This window comes from Exophiala viscosa (assembly GCF_022695815.1).
Source record: "Exophiala viscosa unplaced genomic scaffold EDD37scaffold_12, whole genome shotgun sequence".
Lineage (NCBI taxonomy): Eukaryota > Fungi > Ascomycota > Eurotiomycetes > Chaetothyriales > Herpotrichiellaceae > Exophiala > Exophiala viscosa.
The window spans coordinates 548,990-570,020 of record NW_026944364.1 but is presented as its reverse complement, the minus strand read 5'-3'; the positions used below and the strand labels follow the sequence as shown (position 1 = coordinate 570,020).

General features: G+C 51.4%; 8 protein-coding genes across 8 annotated transcripts; 5 read left to right on the top strand and 3 right to left on the bottom strand.

Moving 5' to 3' along the window:
• Window positions 1-1,205: 1,205 nt before the first annotated feature.
• EDD37DRAFT_653735 (uncharacterized protein) lies at window positions 1,206-4,922 on the top strand (the record flags this gene model as incomplete). Its single annotated transcript, XM_062818608.1, has 1 exon — window positions 1,206-4,922. The coding sequence occupies one exon, from the start codon at window positions 1,206-1,208 to the stop codon at window positions 4,920-4,922; it is 3,717 nt and encodes a 1,238-aa protein (XP_062666566.1).
• A 229-nt stretch (window positions 4,923-5,151) lies between these two features.
• On the bottom strand, window positions 5,152-7,107 carry EDD37DRAFT_569144 (uncharacterized protein; the record flags this gene model as incomplete). Its single annotated transcript, XM_062814211.1, has 1 exon — window positions 5,152-7,107. One exon carries the CDS (start codon window positions 7,105-7,107, stop codon window positions 5,152-5,154), a length of 1,956 nt encoding a protein of 651 aa, XP_062666565.1.
• Window positions 7,108-7,387: 280 nt separating this feature from the next.
• Window positions 7,388-8,620, top strand: EDD37DRAFT_164711 (uncharacterized protein). Its single transcript, XM_062809788.1, has 2 exons — window positions 7,388-7,880; window positions 7,930-8,620. Exons 1-2 carry the CDS (start codon window positions 7,563-7,565, stop codon window positions 8,563-8,565), a joined length of 954 nt encoding a protein of 317 aa, XP_062666564.1. The 5' UTR covers window positions 7,388-7,562; the 3' UTR covers window positions 8,566-8,620.
• On the bottom strand, window positions 8,621-10,480 carry EDD37DRAFT_164612 (5-methylthioadenosine/S-adenosylhomocysteine deaminase). The gene is made up of 2 exons (XM_062809787.1): window positions 9,697-10,480; window positions 8,621-9,650 (listed from the first exon to the last, which is right to left on the bottom strand). Exons 1-2 carry the CDS (start codon window positions 10,159-10,161, stop codon window positions 8,676-8,678), a joined length of 1,440 nt encoding a protein of 479 aa, XP_062666563.1. The 5' UTR covers window positions 10,162-10,480; the 3' UTR covers window positions 8,621-8,675.
• EDD37DRAFT_640688 (putative purine permease) lies at window positions 10,336-12,805 on the top strand. The gene is made up of 2 exons (XM_062817252.1): window positions 10,336-12,108; window positions 12,155-12,805. Exons 1-2 carry the CDS (start codon window positions 10,801-10,803, stop codon window positions 12,611-12,613), a joined length of 1,767 nt encoding a protein of 588 aa, XP_062666562.1. The 5' UTR covers window positions 10,336-10,800; the 3' UTR covers window positions 12,614-12,805.
• Window positions 12,806-14,076: 1,271 nt separating this feature from the next.
• Window positions 14,077-16,045, top strand: EDD37DRAFT_164402 (uncharacterized protein). Its single transcript, XM_062809785.1, has 7 exons — window positions 14,077-14,335; window positions 14,391-14,526; window positions 14,576-14,757; window positions 14,816-14,920; window positions 14,975-15,357; window positions 15,409-15,476; window positions 15,527-16,045. Exons 1-7 carry the CDS (start codon window positions 14,222-14,224, stop codon window positions 15,871-15,873), a joined length of 1,335 nt encoding a protein of 444 aa, XP_062666561.1. The 5' UTR covers window positions 14,077-14,221; the 3' UTR covers window positions 15,874-16,045.
• EDD37DRAFT_164448 (uncharacterized protein) lies at window positions 16,046-18,516 on the bottom strand. The gene is made up of 3 exons (XM_062809786.1): window positions 17,154-18,516; window positions 16,831-17,089; window positions 16,046-16,774 (listed from the first exon to the last, which is right to left on the bottom strand). The coding sequence occupies exons 1-3, from the start codon at window positions 18,177-18,179 to the stop codon at window positions 16,218-16,220; spliced, it is 1,842 nt and encodes a 613-aa protein (XP_062666560.1). The 5' UTR covers window positions 18,180-18,516; the 3' UTR covers window positions 16,046-16,217.
• Window positions 18,517-19,445: 929 nt separating this feature from the next.
• On the top strand, window positions 19,446-20,423 carry EDD37DRAFT_612880 (uncharacterized protein; the record flags this gene model as incomplete). The annotated part of the gene is made up of 1 exon (XM_062815404.1): window positions 19,446-20,423. One exon carries the CDS (start codon window positions 19,446-19,448, stop codon window positions 20,421-20,423), a length of 978 nt encoding a protein of 325 aa, XP_062666559.1.
• Window positions 20,424-21,031: the final 608 nt, after the last annotated feature.

Here is a 21,031-nt window from a genome sequence, read left to right as displayed (position 1 = left end):
TGGCCGTTGTAAAGGTGATTGAACCGTGAACCGCGCCTGCCATGCCCGTAGTTGAGGTGCATGACATCACTCCTCCTCATATGTGCCTGTGGTGCCTGCGCGTCCTCTTCTTGTATCCAGGACATCTTCGTCCGCTCTGTTTGATTCCACGCATGAGAGTACTCACACTCCTGCACCTTCCAATGCTGTCAATTGTCAAGCCACGGACGGGCACGCCGAAATGTCGACCTAACCAACGCCTATGGGTCGGGTCCCAAGGGGAGAACCTCGAAATAGAATGCTGCTTGGGACAACACATGCTAATTATCATCAACAGCATTTGTGGCATGACTCGTCGATTGATCAGTCGAAACGTCCTAGGGCCACCAGGTCCATATGTCAACCGTCGGCTATACACAGTAACTTATGGATTTAGGGCTGAAATGCCCAGCTTTTTGACCTGCATTCGCTTCAGACGGACGCTTGGTAAAGAAACGATTCTCACTGCAACTCGGTCTAACGTTACCTGTTGGACCCTTGAGACTGGGTCCCTTACTCCTTCAAAGAATTGATCGATATCCTCGGCCCGGAGCTTCAGACATATATGTTCTCACCCGCAACCGCACAGATGCAGAATATCCAGATTTTTGTCTTTTGTGCTTCCAGAACAATACCACATAAGAAGGATGCACGGTTATAAGCACGGATAAGTCGACCATGCGGCTCGGCAAACAATGCTGCGGGCGAGTCTGTGTACCTATACCTAACCAACTGGCAACTAGCGGCGAAGTCAAACAGGCGCGGCTGGCCTTAAGAATAGTAACACGGCGCGAACGGCCCCAATGGATACCTTCTTAGGGCGAATCAAGCTGTTCATCAGGGGACTTTGGCTAAATTTTCAATTGGCGGCAGCTGGATATCGAAGCGTTGGTCAATACGACACCAGCTTCTTCAAGCACATCCGGGAATTTGTTACTTTAACCGTGGATGCCAGCGCAAAATCAAATTGCAACTACACTCATTGCTGCCACCTCGCCTCTTTGTTCGGGGTTCTCGACGACGCTTCGAAAATTGAAACCGAGTTCGCCGTGAGGGAGGGTCGAACAAGGCAATCTGCCGGAAACTTTGAGCACAAGCGCGTTTCACACATGCCGTCTGGTTCCTTGGATTTTGGGGCGACTGACCTATACTTCTAATCGGCGTCCCTACGTCGATAGTCGCCAACAATGAGTCGTTTCCGCGAGCATGACTACCTCAGCTTGAATCCGAGCATTGGGGAGATGCACGGAGAACCCATCGAGATGGAAAGGAAGGGCCCGTATATATCACGGGAGCAGGCTTCACGGGACATTTCTCCAAATGCTGCCTTGGTCTACAAGCACGATATCGAGCAGCCTTCGCATCGGCCAACAGGTGGACTCGACACCCACTGGGATCCGCCGTTTCTCCGGCGTTGGGTCCTGGCTCTCTTTGCTGTTCTCTTCGTTGCGATCATCGTCGGCTTACAGGCCATCTACAGCGTCTCCGTCAGAGATCAGGGCATTGCTAGTAGCGATGACAACAAACACTATCTCTGGACATATGGTCCAACCGCTGTTTTCGTCATTTTTACCGTTCTCTGGCGACAAGTCGACTATGCAGCAAAATCGATTCAACCCTGGGCAGAGATGGCCAAAGGGCCGCAGCCTGTCCAGGACAGCCTTCTGCTCGACTATGTAACGCCACTCCAGCTCTTCTCACTTTGGAAGTCGTTACGAAAAGGGCATGTCGCGGTCGCATCATCAATAGCAGTCTTCTTCCTGATCAAGATTATCACGATCGTGTCCACGAGTACTTTCGAACTCATCTCCATCCAGCGAAGTGGTGTGGCGACAACCATGTCCTTCAATACCACCTTCAACGGATCCAGCTTCAATCACGCAGCATCGGTTGACGCGCGGGCCGTCATCTCCGTGTACGGCGCAAACCAATACAATGTTTCTCTGCCAGTGGGAACCTCAGATACTTATGCTGTCCAGACATTCAGCCCCGCAAATGGCTTCATCAACGGGAGTTTGACCTACACTGCAACAGTTGATGTCTTCAGTGCCAGCCTAGTGAATTGCACGACGGGGACGATTAATTACACCATTAGTCGTGACAGAAACTACAATACTCCGGTGTCGGGTTACTACAACACATCTGTTTCCTTGCCCGACTGTGAAATTCACAATGCATACCTTCGTGCGCCGGAATGGTATTATCAGACGAACGTCACAAAGCGTAACTTCGGATACAAGGGATCTTTGCAGAACGTATCTTGCTCGAATCTGGCGGAAGACGACCCTAATCGAGACCGATATATGATCTCTGTGGCATACTCCGAAGGATTCAGCCAAGACGCCTTCACGATGCTCAACTCGTCCAACGTTGTCTGCACGCCGACTTATTCTATCCAACAAGGTGCAGTGACTTTGGACACGAACGGAAATATTCAATCTGTCGACCTGATTGGAAAACCTCGTACGCTCGACGGCGTCAGTGGCGTTGACATTGCGAAAGGTGTTTTGACATCGGCCTCAAACAGCTATGCGATCTCAAATGATGACTCGTCATCTGATGAAGTTGTGCTCGACCCTTTCATGACTTTGATGCGGGAAGCCTCGGACAATTTTCAGACCACGCAGCTCCTGGACCCCGCCTACCTGACCAGCGTCGGCAACAAAGCCTTCGGCCAGGTGTCAGCACAGCTGGCGAGAATCTATTTGCTTACAACACCTTCCACAGACGCTGCCTCGACGGTTGACGGCACCGTCTCCGAGTTCCAAAATCGCCTGGTTGCGCGAGCAGCCCCTGTCCATGCCATGCAAGGTATTGCTGGCGGTATGCTCGTTTTCACGTTGGTCATGCTGTTCTGGACGCCTCGAGGTGTCGTCCCGCGAGCTATCGATTCGATTGCAGCTGTCGCGGCCATCTTAGCCCGCAGTCCTCTCCTCGAGGCACGACTCCGAGGTACAGGTCACATGAGCCTGGAGCAGCTCCGAGAACTCCTTTCACCTTACCGCTTCATGACGTGCATCGGGTACGAAGACGGAGCCAGATCATTCTCGATCCGAATGTCCACTGCTTCAGAAGTCCACGAGCTGAACAACGATGAAGACAGTATGTTTCACAATGTGAAGTGGATCCAACCTTTTATTCTGCGCAGGATTGCAATTGGGCTCACCATGCTCGCATCTGTAGCCGCCATCATTGTACTCGAAGTCCTCCTCTCACAGTCTCGCGCCAACGATGGCCTCGGCAATGTTCCGGGCCAAAACGACGCCACGCGTTACAGCTGGCTGTACGTGCCTGTGCTCGTCTTCGTCCTTCTCGGCACCCTCTTCAACATCATGGACTTTGAAATTGAGTCTGCAGAATCGTATCACGCAATGGCCAAGGGCTTCTGCAACGCCAGTTCCAGCATGCTGTGGTACCCTCTTCGCCACATATCGCTGCACGCGACTTGGAACGGTCTGCGGCACAGCAGATTCGCACTGACCGCAGCATCCGCCTCAGCGGTTCTGGCGCCTTTCCTCACAATTGTCGTGTCGGGTCTTTTCATCTCCCAAGCGACCGTCAAGACTACACCACTGCAAGCCACGGCCCTGAACTGGTTCAACACGACGACGCTATCATACTCCACATCATCAAGTAACATCCCATCTCTCGTCATTGAGGGCAACATGTCCTATCCTCAGTGGACGTACGACGAACTGGCCATCCCCCACATCAAGGTCAACCAATCCGATGAACAAACATTGCTTCAGAACACGTCCATCTCGATCTCGACACCTGCAATCAGGGCTTCTGTGAGCTGCTATGTCGTCCCGCAGGAGAGACTTCTACAAATTGCTATACCAGACACAGAAGGAATCAATGAAGTCAACATCTCCATGGCTGCGGGCTGTGGCAACTCAGGCTTCGCAGACCGACCATACGAGTATCTCATCACAAATCCGTCAGTTCCCGTCAACGTGTCAGGTTATTTCGGTGCAACAGAGGTGTTAGTAGGTCAATACCATTATTGCCCCACAATCGCTTTGTTTTATGGACACATGACAGAGAACAATGTGATGGACAACTTCACTGCATACTTATGCACGCAAGGCCTCGAACGTGTCAATGCTAATGTAACCTTCGACCTTCCAGACATGACCATCTCCACGGCACCGATTGTGGATGACGGATCCGCTGTCAACTTTTCAAGTTATCGCGAGGAATTTCCGACCTTGCTGTCCTTGAACCTCACCGCGACAGACGTGCTCGATACCGCATTCGAGGCCATGGTCTATGGCCGCGATGGTGTCCCAATGGATGAGCTCACGAACCACACCAAACTTATCGATACTTTCACCCATTTCTACCGTCAGTATATGGCGCAAGAGGTCGACGAGTTCCTCCGCGCGGACTTTCGCACGCTGTCCAACAATGCGACAGAGACCGTTGCCAACCCGCTTCAAGCCACTTATACCGACGCTCGTAATATGCGAGTGGTCCAGTCGTCGCTGTCAACACATCTGCTCGTCGGCGTCCTTGCAGCACTCTTGATCTGCGCCGCCACGATCTTCGTAACGATTGATATGCGACACGTTCTTCCCAAGCCAATGGGCAGCGTGGCGGCAGTAGCCAGTCTTTTGGCCGGGAGTCGTATTGTGGACGAGACCTCCGGTCTAATCCCTAAAGGTTCTGAGTTCTGGAGTGACAACGACTGGGAGAAGAGCGGTATCTGGCAGGGAGAGATGTTCAGGATGGGATGGTGGGGCAAGTTCGATGAGCCCATCAACTCGTGGAGGGGACAACAAGATATGGTGACTGGAGTATACTCTGTTGGTGGGGATGAGAGTGAGAATCCTCTGAGTGCTAGTGACACATCCAGTGTACGGTCGTTCAGGATTGACGCCAGGCCAAGAGGTGACATATAATGCGTACCACGAACTTGTGGATTTAGCCATTACGACAGCACAATGCAGAATGAATTCACGTCATGATGCAGGATTTCCTCTCCTGCTCAGACCACATGTTCGGATGGGCAGTATGGTGGTCTGGTTGTGGCGGAGAGAGCCAGCCTTCCCTCTACGGAGGATATTGCCCCATGGGGTGAGCTGGTCGCATTTCAAATGAAGCTGTGATGGTCCAGTTTCAACTGGAGTTTCAACTGGAACGGTTGAAACTCAGCAGGTCCTCGAGCAAAAAGCGGTTACAGAAGCCCACTTGCGGAGGGAAGAGATCCGGCAGCGGGCGTGCTTCATCTTGGACTTCCGGCCCTGTTGGCGAATTCGTGCCTGTCATGAGTGACTTGAAAACGTCTGACGTCTTGATGCTCTCCGGCGGCCAAGTCAAATTCGATCTGAGCCGGTCTCGATCCGCAATGAGCGCACTCAACAGACTCGATCCTCGGACGGCGACAATGCTGGTGTCGAACGTTTGTAGTAGGTCGATACAATCGGTCACCAAGGTCTTGTGAGAGTTGTACTCGGCATCAGATTCCGGGCGATGGAAAATATCCAAGCAGAGAATGACTGCAGCTGCGACACAGAATGCTTTGTCAATCCATATGGTTGGGCCATCCAGATCCTTGATCTGCTTGGCCTCGTTGAGGATGGTTTTTGCTGCGGCCAGACATGTCATGCGCGTGATGGAGTATGCTGGGTTGATGAAGCTCTGTCTGATGAAGGCTCGGTGGATCATGATGATTTTGTGAGCGAAGCAGATTGTCAAGCTACGTCGCGCCCACGGCACCCACTCTGGCCAGGAGGGGTCGATGGGCTCCACGACATGAAAGTACCGTGGCATGCCTTGGGTGGCTAATGTGCGCATCCGAGCGTCGTACTCCAGAACGTGCTCGTACCGGGTGAATTGTGTTGTGGCCCCCAGCATTGCATCGTGGTGACTGACCATGAGCTTGGCGATTTCGAACAGGTAGTTGCCGTAACTGATGTACGTGGGGAAGGTCGGCGGAATCGGATTCATCGTCAAATGATCGCGGCTGGACGGCTTAGTTGTCGTGAAGTGGAGTGGCTTGATGTTATTGCTGTCGTGAAACGGTAAAGACATCCAATCTTGGACACATAGTTGGGACCATAACCTCCGACCTATCTCTCGATTGAGTAGCTTGTGTCGCTGTTCTTCGCTTGATGTACTTGTAATCTTCTCCAGTGTCGTGTTGTGATCCAGTCTGTCGAGTCCCAGGCTTTGAGCAATTTTTAGAGCGGCACCCAGAAGAACAGAGAGTTCGGCTGACTGACCAAGAGGGTGGGCGGACATGGTTAATGTGGCGATGGCGTGGACTGAGTAGATGCTGTGGTTGGAGGTATACTCTGCTTGATTGAGGCATGAGATGCTAGCTTTGTACCACTGCAACGACAGTTTGACGACTTCTTGTCTTGAAAAGCCCCATCGCTCAAGTGTTCGTTTTGGTGCACAGGTGATGCTTCCGGCCATGATGGCGAACAGGAGGGCAAGCCATTGCATGTCCAAGTCTTTGATGATCAAGGTCTCCTCCTGTTCCTGGCCAGCAATGACACTTTGTAGCTCCCACCGAAGCGTTGGGCCGTGATAGCAGCCATGGTACCAGAGGAGCGCCAGTTCGTGATAGTTTACCAGGCTCCAGATGTGGTCGACGTTCGGCAGGAGCATCTGAAGGAAGGCTGCCTGCGCATCCGCAGTGGAGTTGAAGCCAAACACTCCTGGTGGGAGCCATGGCTGCTGCACACTCCGAGACGCCGCAGCACCTCTTCGAATCTGTGGAGGATTGTGAGGTTTGAAAGTGTACTGCAGGCGTGGTTCGTTTGCCCATCTCATCTGTTGAGCCTCAAAATGTGCAGCATGCGCATGCAAGCCTTCGAGCAGTGTAGATTCATTGTCGGAGTCTCCATGTATGGTGGACTGACGTCCAGGGGTGTCTGATGTCAATGACTGTTGCTTGGATCTAGGGCGTGTACTTGGATAGACCCGATGGAGTGCTGGATCGTACTCACCAGACCAGTGGAGTTGACATTTGTCGGGGATGCCTCGCTTTACGCAACGACCACAGGGTCTTTGACGGTCACACTTCTGCCGGCGAAGTGAGCACTCTGTACATGTTTCCCGTGAGCGTCCTTTGGTCATTGGACTATCAGAATCTGGAGGTGTGGACTTGTAAGGGATAATGAGGTGTGATGGAGTTGTCGGGTGCGACTTTCGGAGAGAAAGAAGTTTTCGTACTGAACGCATTGGGCAAATCTGGGGGCAGGAGCGATCAATCGTGATCAGATTGGTACGATAAGGAGTTTCCGATCAGGCGTGCTGGGCGGAAATCTTCGCCAATGATACGTGGCTGATGCGATACGGTGACGCCCGGAGACGCCCATACTTGTCCAACGTTCACACCTCACAATCGTCCATATCGACGGCGACCTCCGCAAATCATCCAGACTATTCTGACTTTCAAGCTTCTTCTCAGGTCGATATTAATCATGGCAAGGTCCATCCTCTGCATTGCATTAGCAAAGTAAGCTACTAACACTGGCTCTTCGTGTGTAACAGGAATCTCGAATCCGGATCTTGTTCACTCAGCGAGCACGATGGCCATCACGTACGACACCAAACCAACTTTCACCATCCCAACGGTCAATATAGCCGATTATCTCCGGGATCCTCAGTCTACCGAAGCCGACAAGATTGTCGAGCAGATTCGCAACGCTTGTGCAACAAGTGGATTTTTCCAGATTACCGGCCATGGTATCCCAGAGTCATTGCAACAACGAGTCTTTTCGGCGGCCAAAACATTGTTTGCTCTTCCCGAGAATGAAAAAGTGAATTTGAAGGGGAAGCCTGGCCGAGGCTACGAAGTGATTGGGGGTCAGATCTTGGAGGCTGGCAAAAAGGGAGATCTCAAAGAGGTAAGGCTTTTTACGTCGAAGTACTTGTCCTGCCACTGACCAACGACAGGGGTACATGATGGGCCGAGAGATTCCAGACATTAAGCCACCGTACAAACCATTCCAAGATCCCAACGTCTGGCCCGATCCAGCTCAGGTTCCAGAGTCACAGTTCAAGGAGCCCTTGCTTGAGTACCAGAAAGCCCTGACAGACCTTTCAATGGTCATGATGCACATACTTGCGAGAGGATTGAAAGGCTTTGACACCAGCGTATTCGAGGAGTACTGCAAGGAACCGATTGCCAACGTGAGGCTTCTTCATTACCCTCCACACCCAAAGACGGAAGATGCCAATCTGGTTGGTGCCGGTGCTCATACAGACTTTGGTGCAATTACCTTGCTTTTGCAAGACGGACACTCCGGTCTTCAGGTGTTGAATTACGACACCAAGGAATGGATTGACGTGACCCCAACAAAGGGTGCATATGTGGTCAACATTGGTGACATGCTTGAAGTTTGGGTTTCTGGAGCATACAAGAGCAACCTCCATCGCGTCATCAACACCAGTGGTGTCGATCGATACTCGATTCCGTTCTTCTGGGACGGCAATCCTGACTGCGTGATCAAACCTCTGGACGGTAAGAAAGGAAAAGAATTTACTGTGACGGAGCACATGCTTTCAAGATACAAGGCTACATACGGTTGAAATGAAGTTGGCTCGATGCCTATAACTATTTGCACTTTTCTCTTTGCCGAAATGCTTTCAATGCTATGCGACCCTGGTTTCCAAAAGCACCTCAAGACATGGGCTACCTGTCACCGAAAGTTCCGTTTAAGATGCGATTGCACCTCGGACCTTTCCCTTATCCTCTTGACGCTGTGACGAGCTCTTTCCTTGATCTGGCCCTCATCAGCAGATACAAGCTGGTGCTCCTCCACCACCAATTGACCATCGACAACCACCATCTCCACATCTGCTCCGCTACACGAATAGACCACAGTTGTGACAGGATCCAGCCCTCCATCGAGAATTTGGTCTTGGTCGAAGGGTGCACAGTGAAGGCCTGAAGGATCAAGCACTATGAAATCGGCCTTCTTTGCGACCTCGAGACTTCCGGTCTCCTTGTCGAGACCAAGGGCCCTGGCTCCGTTGATTGTGGCCATGGCGAGTACATCCTCCGCCCCCAGGAGTTTGGCATCCTTCCGGGTGCCCTTCTGGATTAATGCAGCCAATCGCATCTCTTGAATCATATCATACGTATTGGCACATGGGGCACCGTCGGTTCCGAGACTGACATTTACCCCGGAAGCCATCAATTCGGGAACAGGCGCTATCCCCGAAGCCAACTTGCAGTTGCTGCTCGGATTATGTGCCACGGTGACGTTTGCCTGCTGTAGGAGGGGAGAATCCTTCTCCAGGTCCAGATTCACCATGTGAGCAAGGACAGTTTTCCTTTCGTTCCCAATCAGGTTGTTCCTTTGGCAAAACTCGACTGGACTGCAGTCATAACAGTCACGGTAGATGGAGAGATCCTTTGGTGCTTCGGCACAATGCATGGTCAGGCCGATGCCGTGCTCAGCACACACATCTCCTATGGCCTTGTGTGATGACTCGGAGGAGCCCCGGGGAGTTCCGGCGGCCATCCATACGTGAACCCTGCCACCACAAGACCCGTGGTATTTCTGGTGGGCCTCGAGAGCGTTCTCGATAGACATACTGGCCACATCTCGATCTCTGGCGTCTGTCATTCCTGTCTTTGTGTTGGTTTCTTCAACTTTCACAAGCTTGCCCTGAAGCAGGTCAGCACATCTGTTGGATCCTGAAGGGGTGCCATACCAAGCATGCCCTGATGCCCATTTCCTCGACCGCGCGAGCCACGTTCTCGAAGCCACTTCGATAGGTCAACATTGCCTCAAGGAAGCATGTCGTACCGCTTCGCAGCATCTCCGCGATTGTCAGTCTGGCTGCAACATAGCCGTCATCGGCATCGTAGTTTGCTTCGAATGGCCATATCGAGTCACAAAGCCATGAGTGCAGAGGCACATCCTCAGCAAGGCCCCTCAACAGTGATTGTGCAAGATGTGCATGCGTGTTGATGAGTCCTGGGAGAATGATGCGACCGGAACAATCCACAATTTTCGTCCCAGTAGGCAGGAGGGGATCGTGTAGCAATTGCGCGGTCTTGCCGACGGCAACAATGCGATCAAGATTTACCAGAATGGCACCATCAAGCCATATTGTTCGCTCGTTATCGACTGTGATGATCGTCGCATGGATGAATAACGTTGACGTGCTCTTCATCTTGTGCAATGTGCAATCAACGCAAAATGAGAAGCCTACATTGACCCTGAGAGGTGGTGGGTAAAGCTGCAATTTATTCCAGCTGATGTTGAAAGCCTTTTCAGATCAGTAGCCCCCATGGCCAGATCCATTTTGGCTATCTTCGTACTGAAGATGTTGTTAAGTGCGATTGATCAGTGTTTGTTATCGGAAGATCAAGGACGAAAAGACAGTACGAGGCCACCGAAAACCTCCCTCGTACGGGGAGGGTCGGGCCAGGCCCGAATGGCCCTGAAAAGGAAGCCGTGCCCCAGGCCTCGGGGGATTTCGAAGTCAACTAACGTACCCGCAAGCCAATCAGACGCCTGGACATATAGTACGACAACGCCTATCGCCAGAAAGTTCGAGGCACATGGGATAGCCTATCATACACCAAACATCAGATCATCCTGCATATCTCAACATCGTATCTCGCACGAAGAGAATATACCTTCCCCAAATCGATGATTCACACGAACATCTCCATGCTCTCCGTGAATGACCCGGCTTGTCTAGTCATCAAAATGGCATATAAAAACAGTGCCCCCAACAGCCCAGTTACCATATTGACAATTGAACAACGTCCTCTTCTCCTCAATCTCAAGGATCAATCTCTTCTTCATGGACATCGCCCCTAAAACAATGGAAGACAAGACTATCTTTACCGAAGGTTCGGTAGCCTCCACCCGTGAGGCCGCACTAGGGGGCACATCACGACTTACCTGGGGCCAAAAAGCTAGCCAACTCAAAACATACCTCGCCTCGAGAGAAGCATGGTTGGGAGACTACGACTATTGGTATCTGGTCACCCCAAACATACCGCCCTTCAATCGGCGGTATAAAGACAAGGCCATCCCATTCTACGGGCTGCATGACCAAGTCCCAATACTTCTCACCATCATTCTGGGGCTACAGCATGCCCTGACAATGATTGGATCGGTCGTCTCACCACCCCTGGCAATTGCGTCTGGGGCATTCAACCTACCCTCTGAGCAGGTGTCGTATCTGGTGTCTGCTGCGTTCATCACGACTGGCATTGCAACAGCCCTTCAAGTTACTCGGGTACATCTCAAAGGCACACCGTTCTTCATCGGTACCGGCCTTTTGTCAGTCGTCGGCCCGACTTTCGACATCCTACCCATCGCATTTTCATACACCAGCATGCGATATAGCAACGGCACGTGTCCAACCGCTGCAGATGGAACTCAACTTCCATGCCCAGATGCCTGGGGTGCAATACTTGGCACCATGCTATGTACAGTGCTGGTTCAGCTGCTGATGTCCATGGTGCCTCCGAGGTTGCTGAACAAGATCTTTCCAAAGATTGTGACGGGTGCCCTGCTGCTTCTCGTGGGAGTGTACCTGATCGGAAATGGAATGCAGAATCTGGGCGGATCCTCCAACTGCAACGGCGGTACCGGCTACTATGCTTTGTGTCCCAACATTGACGCACCAAAGCCACTACCTTGGGCGCACCCCAAGCTTATAGGTCTGGGTTTCAGCGTCTTTCTCAGCATCATCATTGTCGAGCAATTCGGCTCACCTCTGATGAAGTCGGCCGCAGTCTTGATCGGTCTGGCTGTCGGCTGCACTATCTCTGGAGCCACTGGGTACTGGTCACGCGAAAACATTGACGCAGCCCCTGTGGTCACTTTTCTCTGGGTTCACACCTTCAAACTTTCAGTCGACGGAGCATTGGTGCTTCCATTGCTCATCATGTTCATCTGTGAAGCAGTGAGCTGTATGCCTGATATATTGGCCACGGCGGAAATCTCCGGAGTTGAAGTCGAGGGCACACAATTTAACAGCCGCATCCAAGGAGGTATCCTCTGCGACGGCCTAGGGAGTTTGATCAGCGCGCTGGGAACAGGATTGCCCATGGTCTCTCAAGCGGGAAACAACGGCACGATTGTGCTTACGGGCTGTGCGGTAAGTACTCATAAAATGCAGGCGAATCTGTTCTAACATGAAACAGTCACGACGCGCTGGATGGGCAGCTTCCGTCTTCCTCGTTCTCATGGGGTTTTTCGCAAAATTCGGTGCCGTCTTCTCCGCGATGCCTCCGTCGGTGCTTGGTGGTATGCAGTGCTTTCTTTACAGCACCATCGCCGTGGCAGGTATTCGCGTGCTTGGCTTGATTGACTTCACCCGGCGCAACCGATTCATCTTGACTGTGTCTTTGGGTATTGGTTTTATCGACATTGTGCAGCCTACATGGTTTGATCAGGTGCTGGACTACAGTGGCAACAATGTCCATCTTCAGGGGTTTGAGCAGGGTATCAATCTCATTGTCGAGACGCCCTTCATCATTGCGGCCCTTGTCGGAGTATTCCTCAATCTGGTATTGCCTAACGACAGGAGTATGATGGACGATATGATGCTAGCTCGAAATTCGAAGGGGGAGGTCACAAGTCTGCCACACAGCGAGGAATGAAACAGTCGAAAATTTGAGATAGCATGCTGAAGGGCGGGCACTTTTCCATCCGAGGTCCTCGTTCAGTAGTGTTGGATCACGTCAAGGAAAAGTCACAGTAAGAACGTCAGGTCTGCGTCTGACATCCGTCATCCGGTCTCCATTGTGAGTATGTAGTCAGACGCATGAAACAATCAATGAATTTGCACATGATAAGCGATACGTTGGAGGAGTTTCTCGCATTTGTTCTCATTTCTGACCCGGGGATTGCGTAACAGGCTCTCCGGAGTACTTGCTGAATGTTGCAATAGTGAATGCTACAAACCAGGGACCGGGTTGGATATAAGCGACATTATCAATATCACGTCTGTGTGCTACTGTGCCAAGGGTCTGTCAACATGGTGGCAGTTGCAGTCATGGTGGAGAGTTGTCAGGATTAAGGGGCTGAATCTGGTTGGAACCGAAATGGCGGCTTTTTGTCGGTTTCGGACAGACGGAGGTGGAGGGATGATTGATTTTTTTCCTTCTTCCCCAGAAGCATTGCATGATCGTCCAAAAAGCAAAGAACAAAGGTGAACTTACAGAAGGGATCATTTCAAGAAGGTTCTGCTCTGAAACAAACGATATATTCCTACATGTGGCCTAAATGCATTGTGGTTGGTGCACCACAACAGTGGTTTGTCCCTTTTTCGCGAAAGTCGGCCATCTCCTGTTCCTGTTCCTGGCGAGGCCTTGCATGTCCTGCAGATCTTCGATAAGCCGGGAGTCGATTTGGGACTACCAGGGACTACTTCTTCGACGGTTCAGGCAGGTGGCTGTCTTAGTGTCCGTCTTGAATCTTGATGCAGGAACTGCTAGGAAAACTTGCTCGAACAGGCTGGCCCAAATGTGGAAAGGTCGTCCGATGCAGGGGGTCGAGAACCACATTTGTCCACAATGTCGATCTGTCAGCTTGCGTTTTTCAGAGGGCGAAACTTGATTGTTCCAAATCTCACTCCCTTGCCCACTTCTTCTGGAAGGCATGAAGAGCCTCACACAATCAACGGTTCTGAGGTGGCTTGTGGAGATTGACGCCAGGCCCATCACTCGTGGTCACTTCCAACGCAGTCAAAGGAAGGCTGCTGGCAGCTCCCGAGCTGTGCCCTGTGCGCCGCAACTTTCTCTCGAAGACGAAAGTTAGATGAACGGCTCGCTTTGATGTACCGACTGACTTACTTCTCCCAATCGCCTCGTCAATGGCTGCCGATCGCCTGTTCGCTATCTCGCCAGTGCTGGCCGTGCCGTGTTGGAAAAACCCCATGGTCTTGTTGTACCCGCAAAAAATAAACGGCGGCCCCATGTGCCGTTCGTCTAAGCCCTTGATGGAATGATGGGAGCCTCACCATTCCCATAGTGCAACGACCAGCAGTCCTATCCACAATCCCCCACTGCGATGCCCAGGACATGGTTCCTGGCGAACGTCCACACTAGCTTCGATCCTGGAACATTTTGGCAGGTAAGAAAAACCATATCAACACTTGACTTCCCACTCCTGGTCCCTTCCTCGATCGTGACAAGAGTTTGATCGGACGTCAAGTACCATATTTTTGAGTTTGTCTGGCTTCTGCTGGAACGATATCATCGCCCAAGATGCTCAAGATATTCCTCTCCGTTTTCATCCTGTTACGACTCTTCGCCATGGCCAGTGCACAAGCATCAATGGAGCAGCTCGAGGAGCTGCTGGCAGCTCTTCCTCATTGCGCGGTAAGTATTCCAGCTACGAGTTTTGCTGATCAATGACTGACATGATCGCCCACAGGCTATCTGCGCTGAGACCATTGTTCCTACTTCAACATGTGCTCTGACCGATCTTACGTGCATCTGCGAAGATACCGCCATGTTGGCCCAAGTATCTTCATGTACTCAGGCCAACTGCACGATCGTTGAATCACTGAGTAAGCTTGCTGAGTCCGAAGATGAACTCGTCGGTCTAATTCCTCCCAGCTGCTCAGAACATCACTTTATCCACCTGTGGTGTCACGCCGCACAATGACTCACATATTTATGTCGTGGTGGTATCAGTGTTTCTGGTGGTGGCTATCCTATTCTACCTCGTTCGACTCTACGTTCGACCACCCTTCACGCCTCTCTTCCGTATCGATGATGCTATCATGTTGGTTGCAACAGTAAGCATAAACTTCTCATCTGTGTGCAAGACCCTTCTTTGCTAACGACTTCTGCAAGATTTCCATCATCGTCTTCACTGGTGTCAACTTGGAAGCCGCCCATCTTGGCCTAGGTCAGGATATCTGGAATGTCGCACCTGACAACATCGATACCGTGTTAAAGGTACTGCTTCTCGTCGCCTGTTCTGTCGAACACTGTGACTAACCCGCTTATCAGAATTTCTTCATTGGCGAATTTTTGTACATCTTCATCGGCGTCCTCACCAAGCTGGCCGTCTTGGTCTTTGAGCTCAAGGTGTTTGCTCAACCTCTCTTCCAAAAGATGGGCTATATTGTCATGGCGGGCTGCATCCTTTACTTTGTTGCCTTCATGTTCATTCTCGGCTTCGAGTGCACGCCCGTCTCGTTTTTCTGGACACAATGGCGGGACCCTTCAGCAGGCAAATGTATCAACATCAACGCTGGAGGATGGGCAGCAGCAGCAATCAACATTGCCCTTGACCTTTCGATTCTCATAATTCCGATCCCGGTGATCATGAAGCTTCAGATCTCAAGGCAACAGAAGGTTCAAATCTTGAGCATGTTTGGCGTGGGGGCATTGTAAGTCCTTGAACGTCATCAACGCGAACACCTACTAACTCTGTTGATCAGCATCACCGTCATCAGCATCATCAGACTTCAAGCGCTCATCACATTTGCAACCGAGACAAACTTGACCTGTAAGTGGTTCCTTGCATTGTACATGACCAATACCTGACTCTCTTGCAAGACAATCTCCTACAAACCTCTATTTGGAGTTCGATCGAGTTGTACGTCAGCGTCATCTGTGCATGCATGCCGGCCTTTCGTCTTTTCCTGCAAAGAATCTGGCCCTCCAAGTTTGCAAACTCAGGGAAGGGGTCGTATGGAAATTCTTACGTCCGACAACCCAATGTGGTTGACCCAGCACCGCCTCAACAGGCATCTGCTGGTCTTCCCCGAAATCACATTACCAAGTCCATGGATGTGAATGTGTCGGATGTCCGTCGCGATACGGATGAAATGGAGTTGAGAGAGCAATCTGAGTGGGATGGCCAACCGAAGACGACTACTTCTTTCATTGGGCACGCGGTTTGATGTGACTGCGTACCTAGCTTTCTTATATAACGAATGAAACCATGAACTGTTGGAACTACGCGGGACGCCACATACATTGTTGTCATCGCATGAATGAGGCTGGCTTTCCTAGCCAGATTGTCACGAAATTAAGGTTGGCGAGGCTGAGACGAACATCAAGGAAACGCCAAACTCGTTCTGTGGCTCGTTCAGCCCCCAAAAACGACACCGGCTCTTACAGGTTCGTCGCTTCCGCCAGCCTTGCAGTAGCACGCGAGAAGAAAGGCAGACAGCGCTTGCGTGCAGTAAGATTTCTGATGTGTTCAGCATGGTTGTTTGTGCCACGGATACCACTTTACACTCATCTACCGAGCAATATACCACGACAAATCGTTCCCCTCATCCAACTCATACTCGGTAAACCCATTTCCCATGAACTTGAACCGATTTGGGCTCCGGTACTCGACATTCCAATCCTCCCCTCGGATCTCGGCAATCATCCTCTTGTACAACAAGGCACTCCCCGGAAACGTTGCGGTGACCCTTCCATCGACACGATTCTTCTTGTACCAACTCCGACACGCACCCGTCCACGTCAGCGTGTTCATTACTTTATCGCCGTACCTCACGAAGTCGTCGACGGCAGCCTGCTTCGGCTCTACAGATTTGATATCTTCCGCGACGATCTTCTTGAACCATTGCACCATATAATCACCCGTCCAGTTCAAGCCCTCCACAAGCGAACCGTGGCCGACGACCGCGTTGGGGCCTGTGAAGATGAAATAATTGGGGAAATCGGGGCAGGCAACTGAGAGATAGGATTCTGGCTCATCTGCCCATTTGTCTGCCAGGCTCACCGAGTTGCGGCCAACGACTGGGTAGCGCGGGCAGTGAGAAACATCAAAACCCGTTGCACAAACAACTAAAGACAGTCAGCTGTCAGAATACTGAAGATATGGTGGCTCGGCTGATACTTACGAACGTCCACTTGCGTGGTCTTCCCATCATCAGTCACCACAGAGTCCTCTGTGACCTCTTTGATCGAGCTCTGAATCAAGTGCACATTCGGCCGCAGAAATGACTCCAAGTATCCTGATCCAGGCGTAATTCTTCGACAACCGAGCTCCCAGTTTGGTATCAGCTTTGCACAGAGTTCCGGGTCGTTGCCCAATTTGTCGGCCATTTGCTTTGCCGCGAACTTCTGGTTCTCAATATTCTCTGGAGAGCCTTTGACGAACTGAGCATCACATTAAATCGTCAGCACCAATCAAACCGGACGATGCTGTTATTCGGACACTTACCATTTTAAAAGCCCTGTTGATCGAATGGATCAGATTCTTTCGATACTGGTGATGCGCCTCTTTGTCCTCGCGGAACCGTCTCTTGTCTTCCTCAGTATACTCTGGATTGTCACCTAACCCGGGCTTGCCCAGCAATTTCCCCGGATCCATCCTCGCGACAATCCAACTCGGCCCTCGTTGGAAACTCGTCACATTTGTACCTTCAAGTTTGGCCAAGTGCGGCAATATCTGGATCCCCGACGAGCCGTTGCCGATGATGCCGATCTTCTTGTGGGAATAATTGAACGAGTGATCCCACGATGCTGAGTGGACTTTATGGCCCTTGAACTTGTCCAGACCAGCAATATCAGGCCATTTCCAAGTACTCAGGAAGCCCTGCGCTGCCACGATGATGTCGGCATACTCATCGCGGTGCTGGCCATCATGCTCGACCGACACTTTCCATCGACCAAGGTCTTCTTGCCAGTATGCACCAGTGACTCTGGTGTTAAGTTGCATGTCACGGTCGAGGTTCCACTTTTTGACCGTGTGCTTGATGTACTCCTGGATCTCCTCGCCGGTGGAATAGAAGTGGCCCCAGTCCGGGTTTGGGTCGAATGGAAAGGCGTAGATGTGAGAGGGCACGTCGCAGCGTACCCCTGGATATGAATTGGCCAACCATGTGCCGCCGACTTCTGGTCGTGCTTCGAAGATGGTATTGGTCACGATGTCTTCCATTTCTGGGTGTTCATAGCGAAGTTTGTGTGCGAGCATCAGGCCTGAGAAGCCGGCGCCTATGGTGATGATGCGGAGTTTCCGCTGGGTACTGTATGCGGGTACGTTTGATAGTGGGATCTCATTGCCGTGGGTCCCATTTTGACTGGCATGGGCGCCATTCGACAAATCTGCGTGGCCATTCGTACCATTTACACCGTTTGTCTGATGAGGCTGCTTGGTCTCCCTACTCGTATCGAGTGATGGCGTGCCAGGATCTTGTACTGTGGCAAAAGGCACGCCGTCACCAACGGCAACTGGGGCGTCGTCCATCGCCAGTGTTACTTGGGCTCAGGAGTGGGAATCTTAATCGACATCTCTTTAAGGCAAGATGATCTTGGACAGGACTTTCTGGACCGCTGGACATGATTTCGAGTGTATGTTGACTTGCCACATCTGTTGACCCTCGGCTGGATATCGTGGAGATTGTTTGCCGACGACTTCACAGCCTTACCCCTCACGGGGTTCAAAAGGAGGAGTCTATGAGAAGACTTGGAGAAATTGCATGACGACAACGCGAGCAAACATATCGAACGAACAACACGCCTTGTTCGTTGCATATGCATATTTATCGAAAGACAGAAGCGAAGCTGTGGGATCGATGTCGAGGATGATGGAGGTTGCATGGACTGCGCAACAAGTCTCACATCGCGCGCCGAATCAATAGTCTTGAACAGCGAGGCCCTGCAAGATATGTTTCAAGCCCGACAAGGCTGAACATTCACCACATGACCATCATACGAACTTTTTGTAGCATCGGAAAGGCTCGTTGAATGTACGCGCACGCTCGATGCGATGAAGTCTGGCTTCCGTCAGCTTCAACACGGAATTTAACTCGATGTACTCCCCCGGTGCACCAGGTAGACAGGGTCGTCATGCCTGATATGTGAAGCCTTCCACAATGAACCAAAACTCTAGGAAGGACTCTTCACATTCGGAGGCAGCGACATGTACAGGCAGTGTCACTGTCACTGCCTGTATTCACTACTCGAAATACATACATTCCCCTCCTGCTCTTGTTGTTGTTGCTGTTGGACTTTTATCACAACCTTGAACGACACGTTTCTCTGCATCTCTTCAACTTTTCACCACCTCACCTTGTCCACTTCCAAGGCCCCCTAGACTACTCGACCAGTTTACTTCCTCAGCTTTGTGCATTCCTGCAACCCTCAGCAACCTCGCCCTTGCACGTTCTCACCTCCTCTGTTTTGTACCTACCTCAAACCGCAGCTCCCCTCCACCACTTCGCCTCTTTGATCGGCAGCACTCAAGAGGCAAGAAACTAGTTTTCATGTCGTCGCATCATCAGCAGTCTCACCGCCTGAGCAACGCTGCAACAGCCTCCTTGTTCAATCAGCGAACCTAGAAAACGCCAGAACATGTCTCAGCCGGATGACTGGTACAATATTCATGATGTTGATATCCAAGAACTTACACCAGAGAACGTTTCTGCAGCACTGGAGTTGGGTCATGTGATGCAAAAGCTGGACAGCAAGCTAATGCGTTTCCAGGGGTAAAGCTGCGATAATCCTGGTCAATATGGCCCTGTTGGAAGATCACCGTCAGAGCTTGTCCAAAGAGAAAAGCAACGATTCGGCAGATCTCAAAGGCCTGAAAAAGAAACCAGCAATGCTGCTACTTTGGTCCTTCCTCGATGATGACGGCACACCACTTTTCAGCGCAGTTGGCAGAATCGGAAAAGATCCGGCTAAGCAACAGACAAAGTTACACAGACTGTTTGGTTGGACAGCTGCGCAAGGCCATGGGACGAATGAACCATGCAAGTACGTGGCCTCAGCGCAGAAGTGGGTAGACAGGTCAAGACAGTACGACTCACATGACGAACGTGAAGAGACCAGAGTTCGAAATCTGATCACAGCACACGCCGTCAAGCCTGTCGACAGGTTGAACGCAGAGCACTTGCTCAGTAAAGGCACCAAGCCAAAGCCGAAGGGCAGCCTTGACTTCCCATATTTTCGTGAACTGAGAGGCACATGCGCTCCTCGATTTTTCCAGATGCCGTATACGAAGACAGACGCACAGAAACTTGAGGATGCAATTCGAAACCGGAGAAGCGAAGCTCGCCAATCTTCAACCGGTCCTGCAGAAGAATCGAGTTGGCACCTAATTCTGCGGTATTTTACCTTCTGTGACGACTTCGCCGTGGACGAGAAATTGGCAAGGGACGTCGCAACTATCGTTTCTGCAATGCGTGGGACCACAGTCACCGCTTTCGACGTGATCAGGGTGAAATGCCACAGTCATATCACAGAGGAAATGCTGGATTCCGACGAAGACTCCGGCACGGGCTGGTGGCGACACCCAAGCATAGGTATTCCCGAGCTAGGGGAGTGCCTGAGGTTTGGTGCGGAGGTAATGCTGGATCAGGAACTCGAGCGACGTGGCATCAGCATCAAAGCTACTTATCAGGTCGAGCACATCGTCGACATCTTCAAGACTGCGCTCCAACCGGTTGTCCAAGTGAATGACCCGTCCGTTAGGTCCTCACTCCGTTAGCTTGAGGAGTCATTAGGTGGATAAGACGGAGCGTATGGATGTCGATGGGCTTTCAGGTCTCACTGGGGAAAGGGTGATGAATCGTAGGTCTGAGGAAGTGGAAAAGCAATCAGCGTATTTGACACCTGCGCAAGGCTGGATTGATGCCAAGTCCCCAGCCTTGTCGGCTCTTTGTTGTTCAGACCCTTGTTCAGGCTGGCCACATCTCTTTGCCTCTTCTGTTCTGATAGTCCGACCACACAGTGCACCCATATCCTCTATCAATGCGGAGATATCGCTGGGTGGCAAGACGTAACCCTCTTATCAAAGCCCAAGATTGCGTTGGACGAGCTTGCGAGATACTACCAAAGCTTCGCCCATTGGCACAGCTTCCTCGTAGACGCATCACAATGAATATCGCGATTACTTGTCAGGTCATACTTGACAGTCCATGGCGATGTCGAGCCCTCATGCTTTCCTTGTTCCTGTGGGATCAGCATGCGCTGAAACCAGGGGAAGCCGCACCTGTGTGCCTGATCTCCCCTACCAGGCAGGAACCACCTCCATCATAAGTCCTGCGCGATGGAGGCCTTCACGTAAGAACCCTACCTCACTTGTTCGAATGATTT

Excerpts from the sequence above, each read along its gene's own strand:
- EDD37DRAFT_164711 (XM_062809788.1), top strand. The coding sequence starts at position 7,563 with ATGGCCATCACGTACGACACCAAACCAACTTTCACCATCCCAACGGTC. Across the intron at positions 7,881-7,929 it reads AAAAGGGAGATCTCAAAGAG|GGGTACATGATGGGCCGAGA; the intron begins GTAAGGCTTTTT and ends GACCAACGACAG.
- EDD37DRAFT_164612 (XM_062809787.1), bottom strand. The coding sequence starts at position 10,161 with ATGAAGAGCACGTCAACGTTATTCATCCATGCGACGATCATCACAGTC. Across the intron at positions 9,651-9,696 it reads TGGGCATCAGGGCATGCTTG|GGCAAGCTTGTGAAAGTTGA; the intron begins GTATGGCACCCC and ends GACCTGCTTCAG.
- EDD37DRAFT_640688 (XM_062817252.1), top strand. The coding sequence starts at position 10,801 with ATGGACATCGCCCCTAAAACAATGGAAGACAAGACTATCTTTACCGAA. Across the intron at positions 12,109-12,154 it reads TTGTGCTTACGGGCTGTGCG|TCACGACGCGCTGGATGGGC; the intron begins GTAAGTACTCAT and ends AACATGAAACAG.
- EDD37DRAFT_164402 (XM_062809785.1), top strand. The coding sequence starts at position 14,222 with ATGCTCAAGATATTCCTCTCCGTTTTCATCCTGTTACGACTCTTCGCC. Across the intron at positions 15,358-15,408 it reads ATGTTTGGCGTGGGGGCATT|CATCACCGTCATCAGCATCA; the intron begins GTAAGTCCTTGA and ends TCTGTTGATCAG. Across the intron at positions 15,477-15,526 it reads AACCGAGACAAACTTGACCT|ACAATCTCCTACAAACCTCT; the intron begins GTAAGTGGTTCC and ends CTCTCTTGCAAG.
- EDD37DRAFT_164448 (XM_062809786.1), bottom strand. The coding sequence starts at position 18,179 with ATGGACGACGCCCCAGTTGCCGTTGGTGACGGCGTGCCTTTTGCCACA. Across the intron at positions 17,090-17,153 it reads TCAACAGGGCTTTTAAAATG|TTCGTCAAAGGCTCTCCAGA; the intron begins GTAAGTGTCCGA and ends TGTGATGCTCAG. Across the intron at positions 16,775-16,830 it reads GACCACGCAAGTGGACGTTC|TTGTTTGTGCAACGGGTTTT; the intron begins GTAAGTATCAGC and ends GACTGTCTTTAG.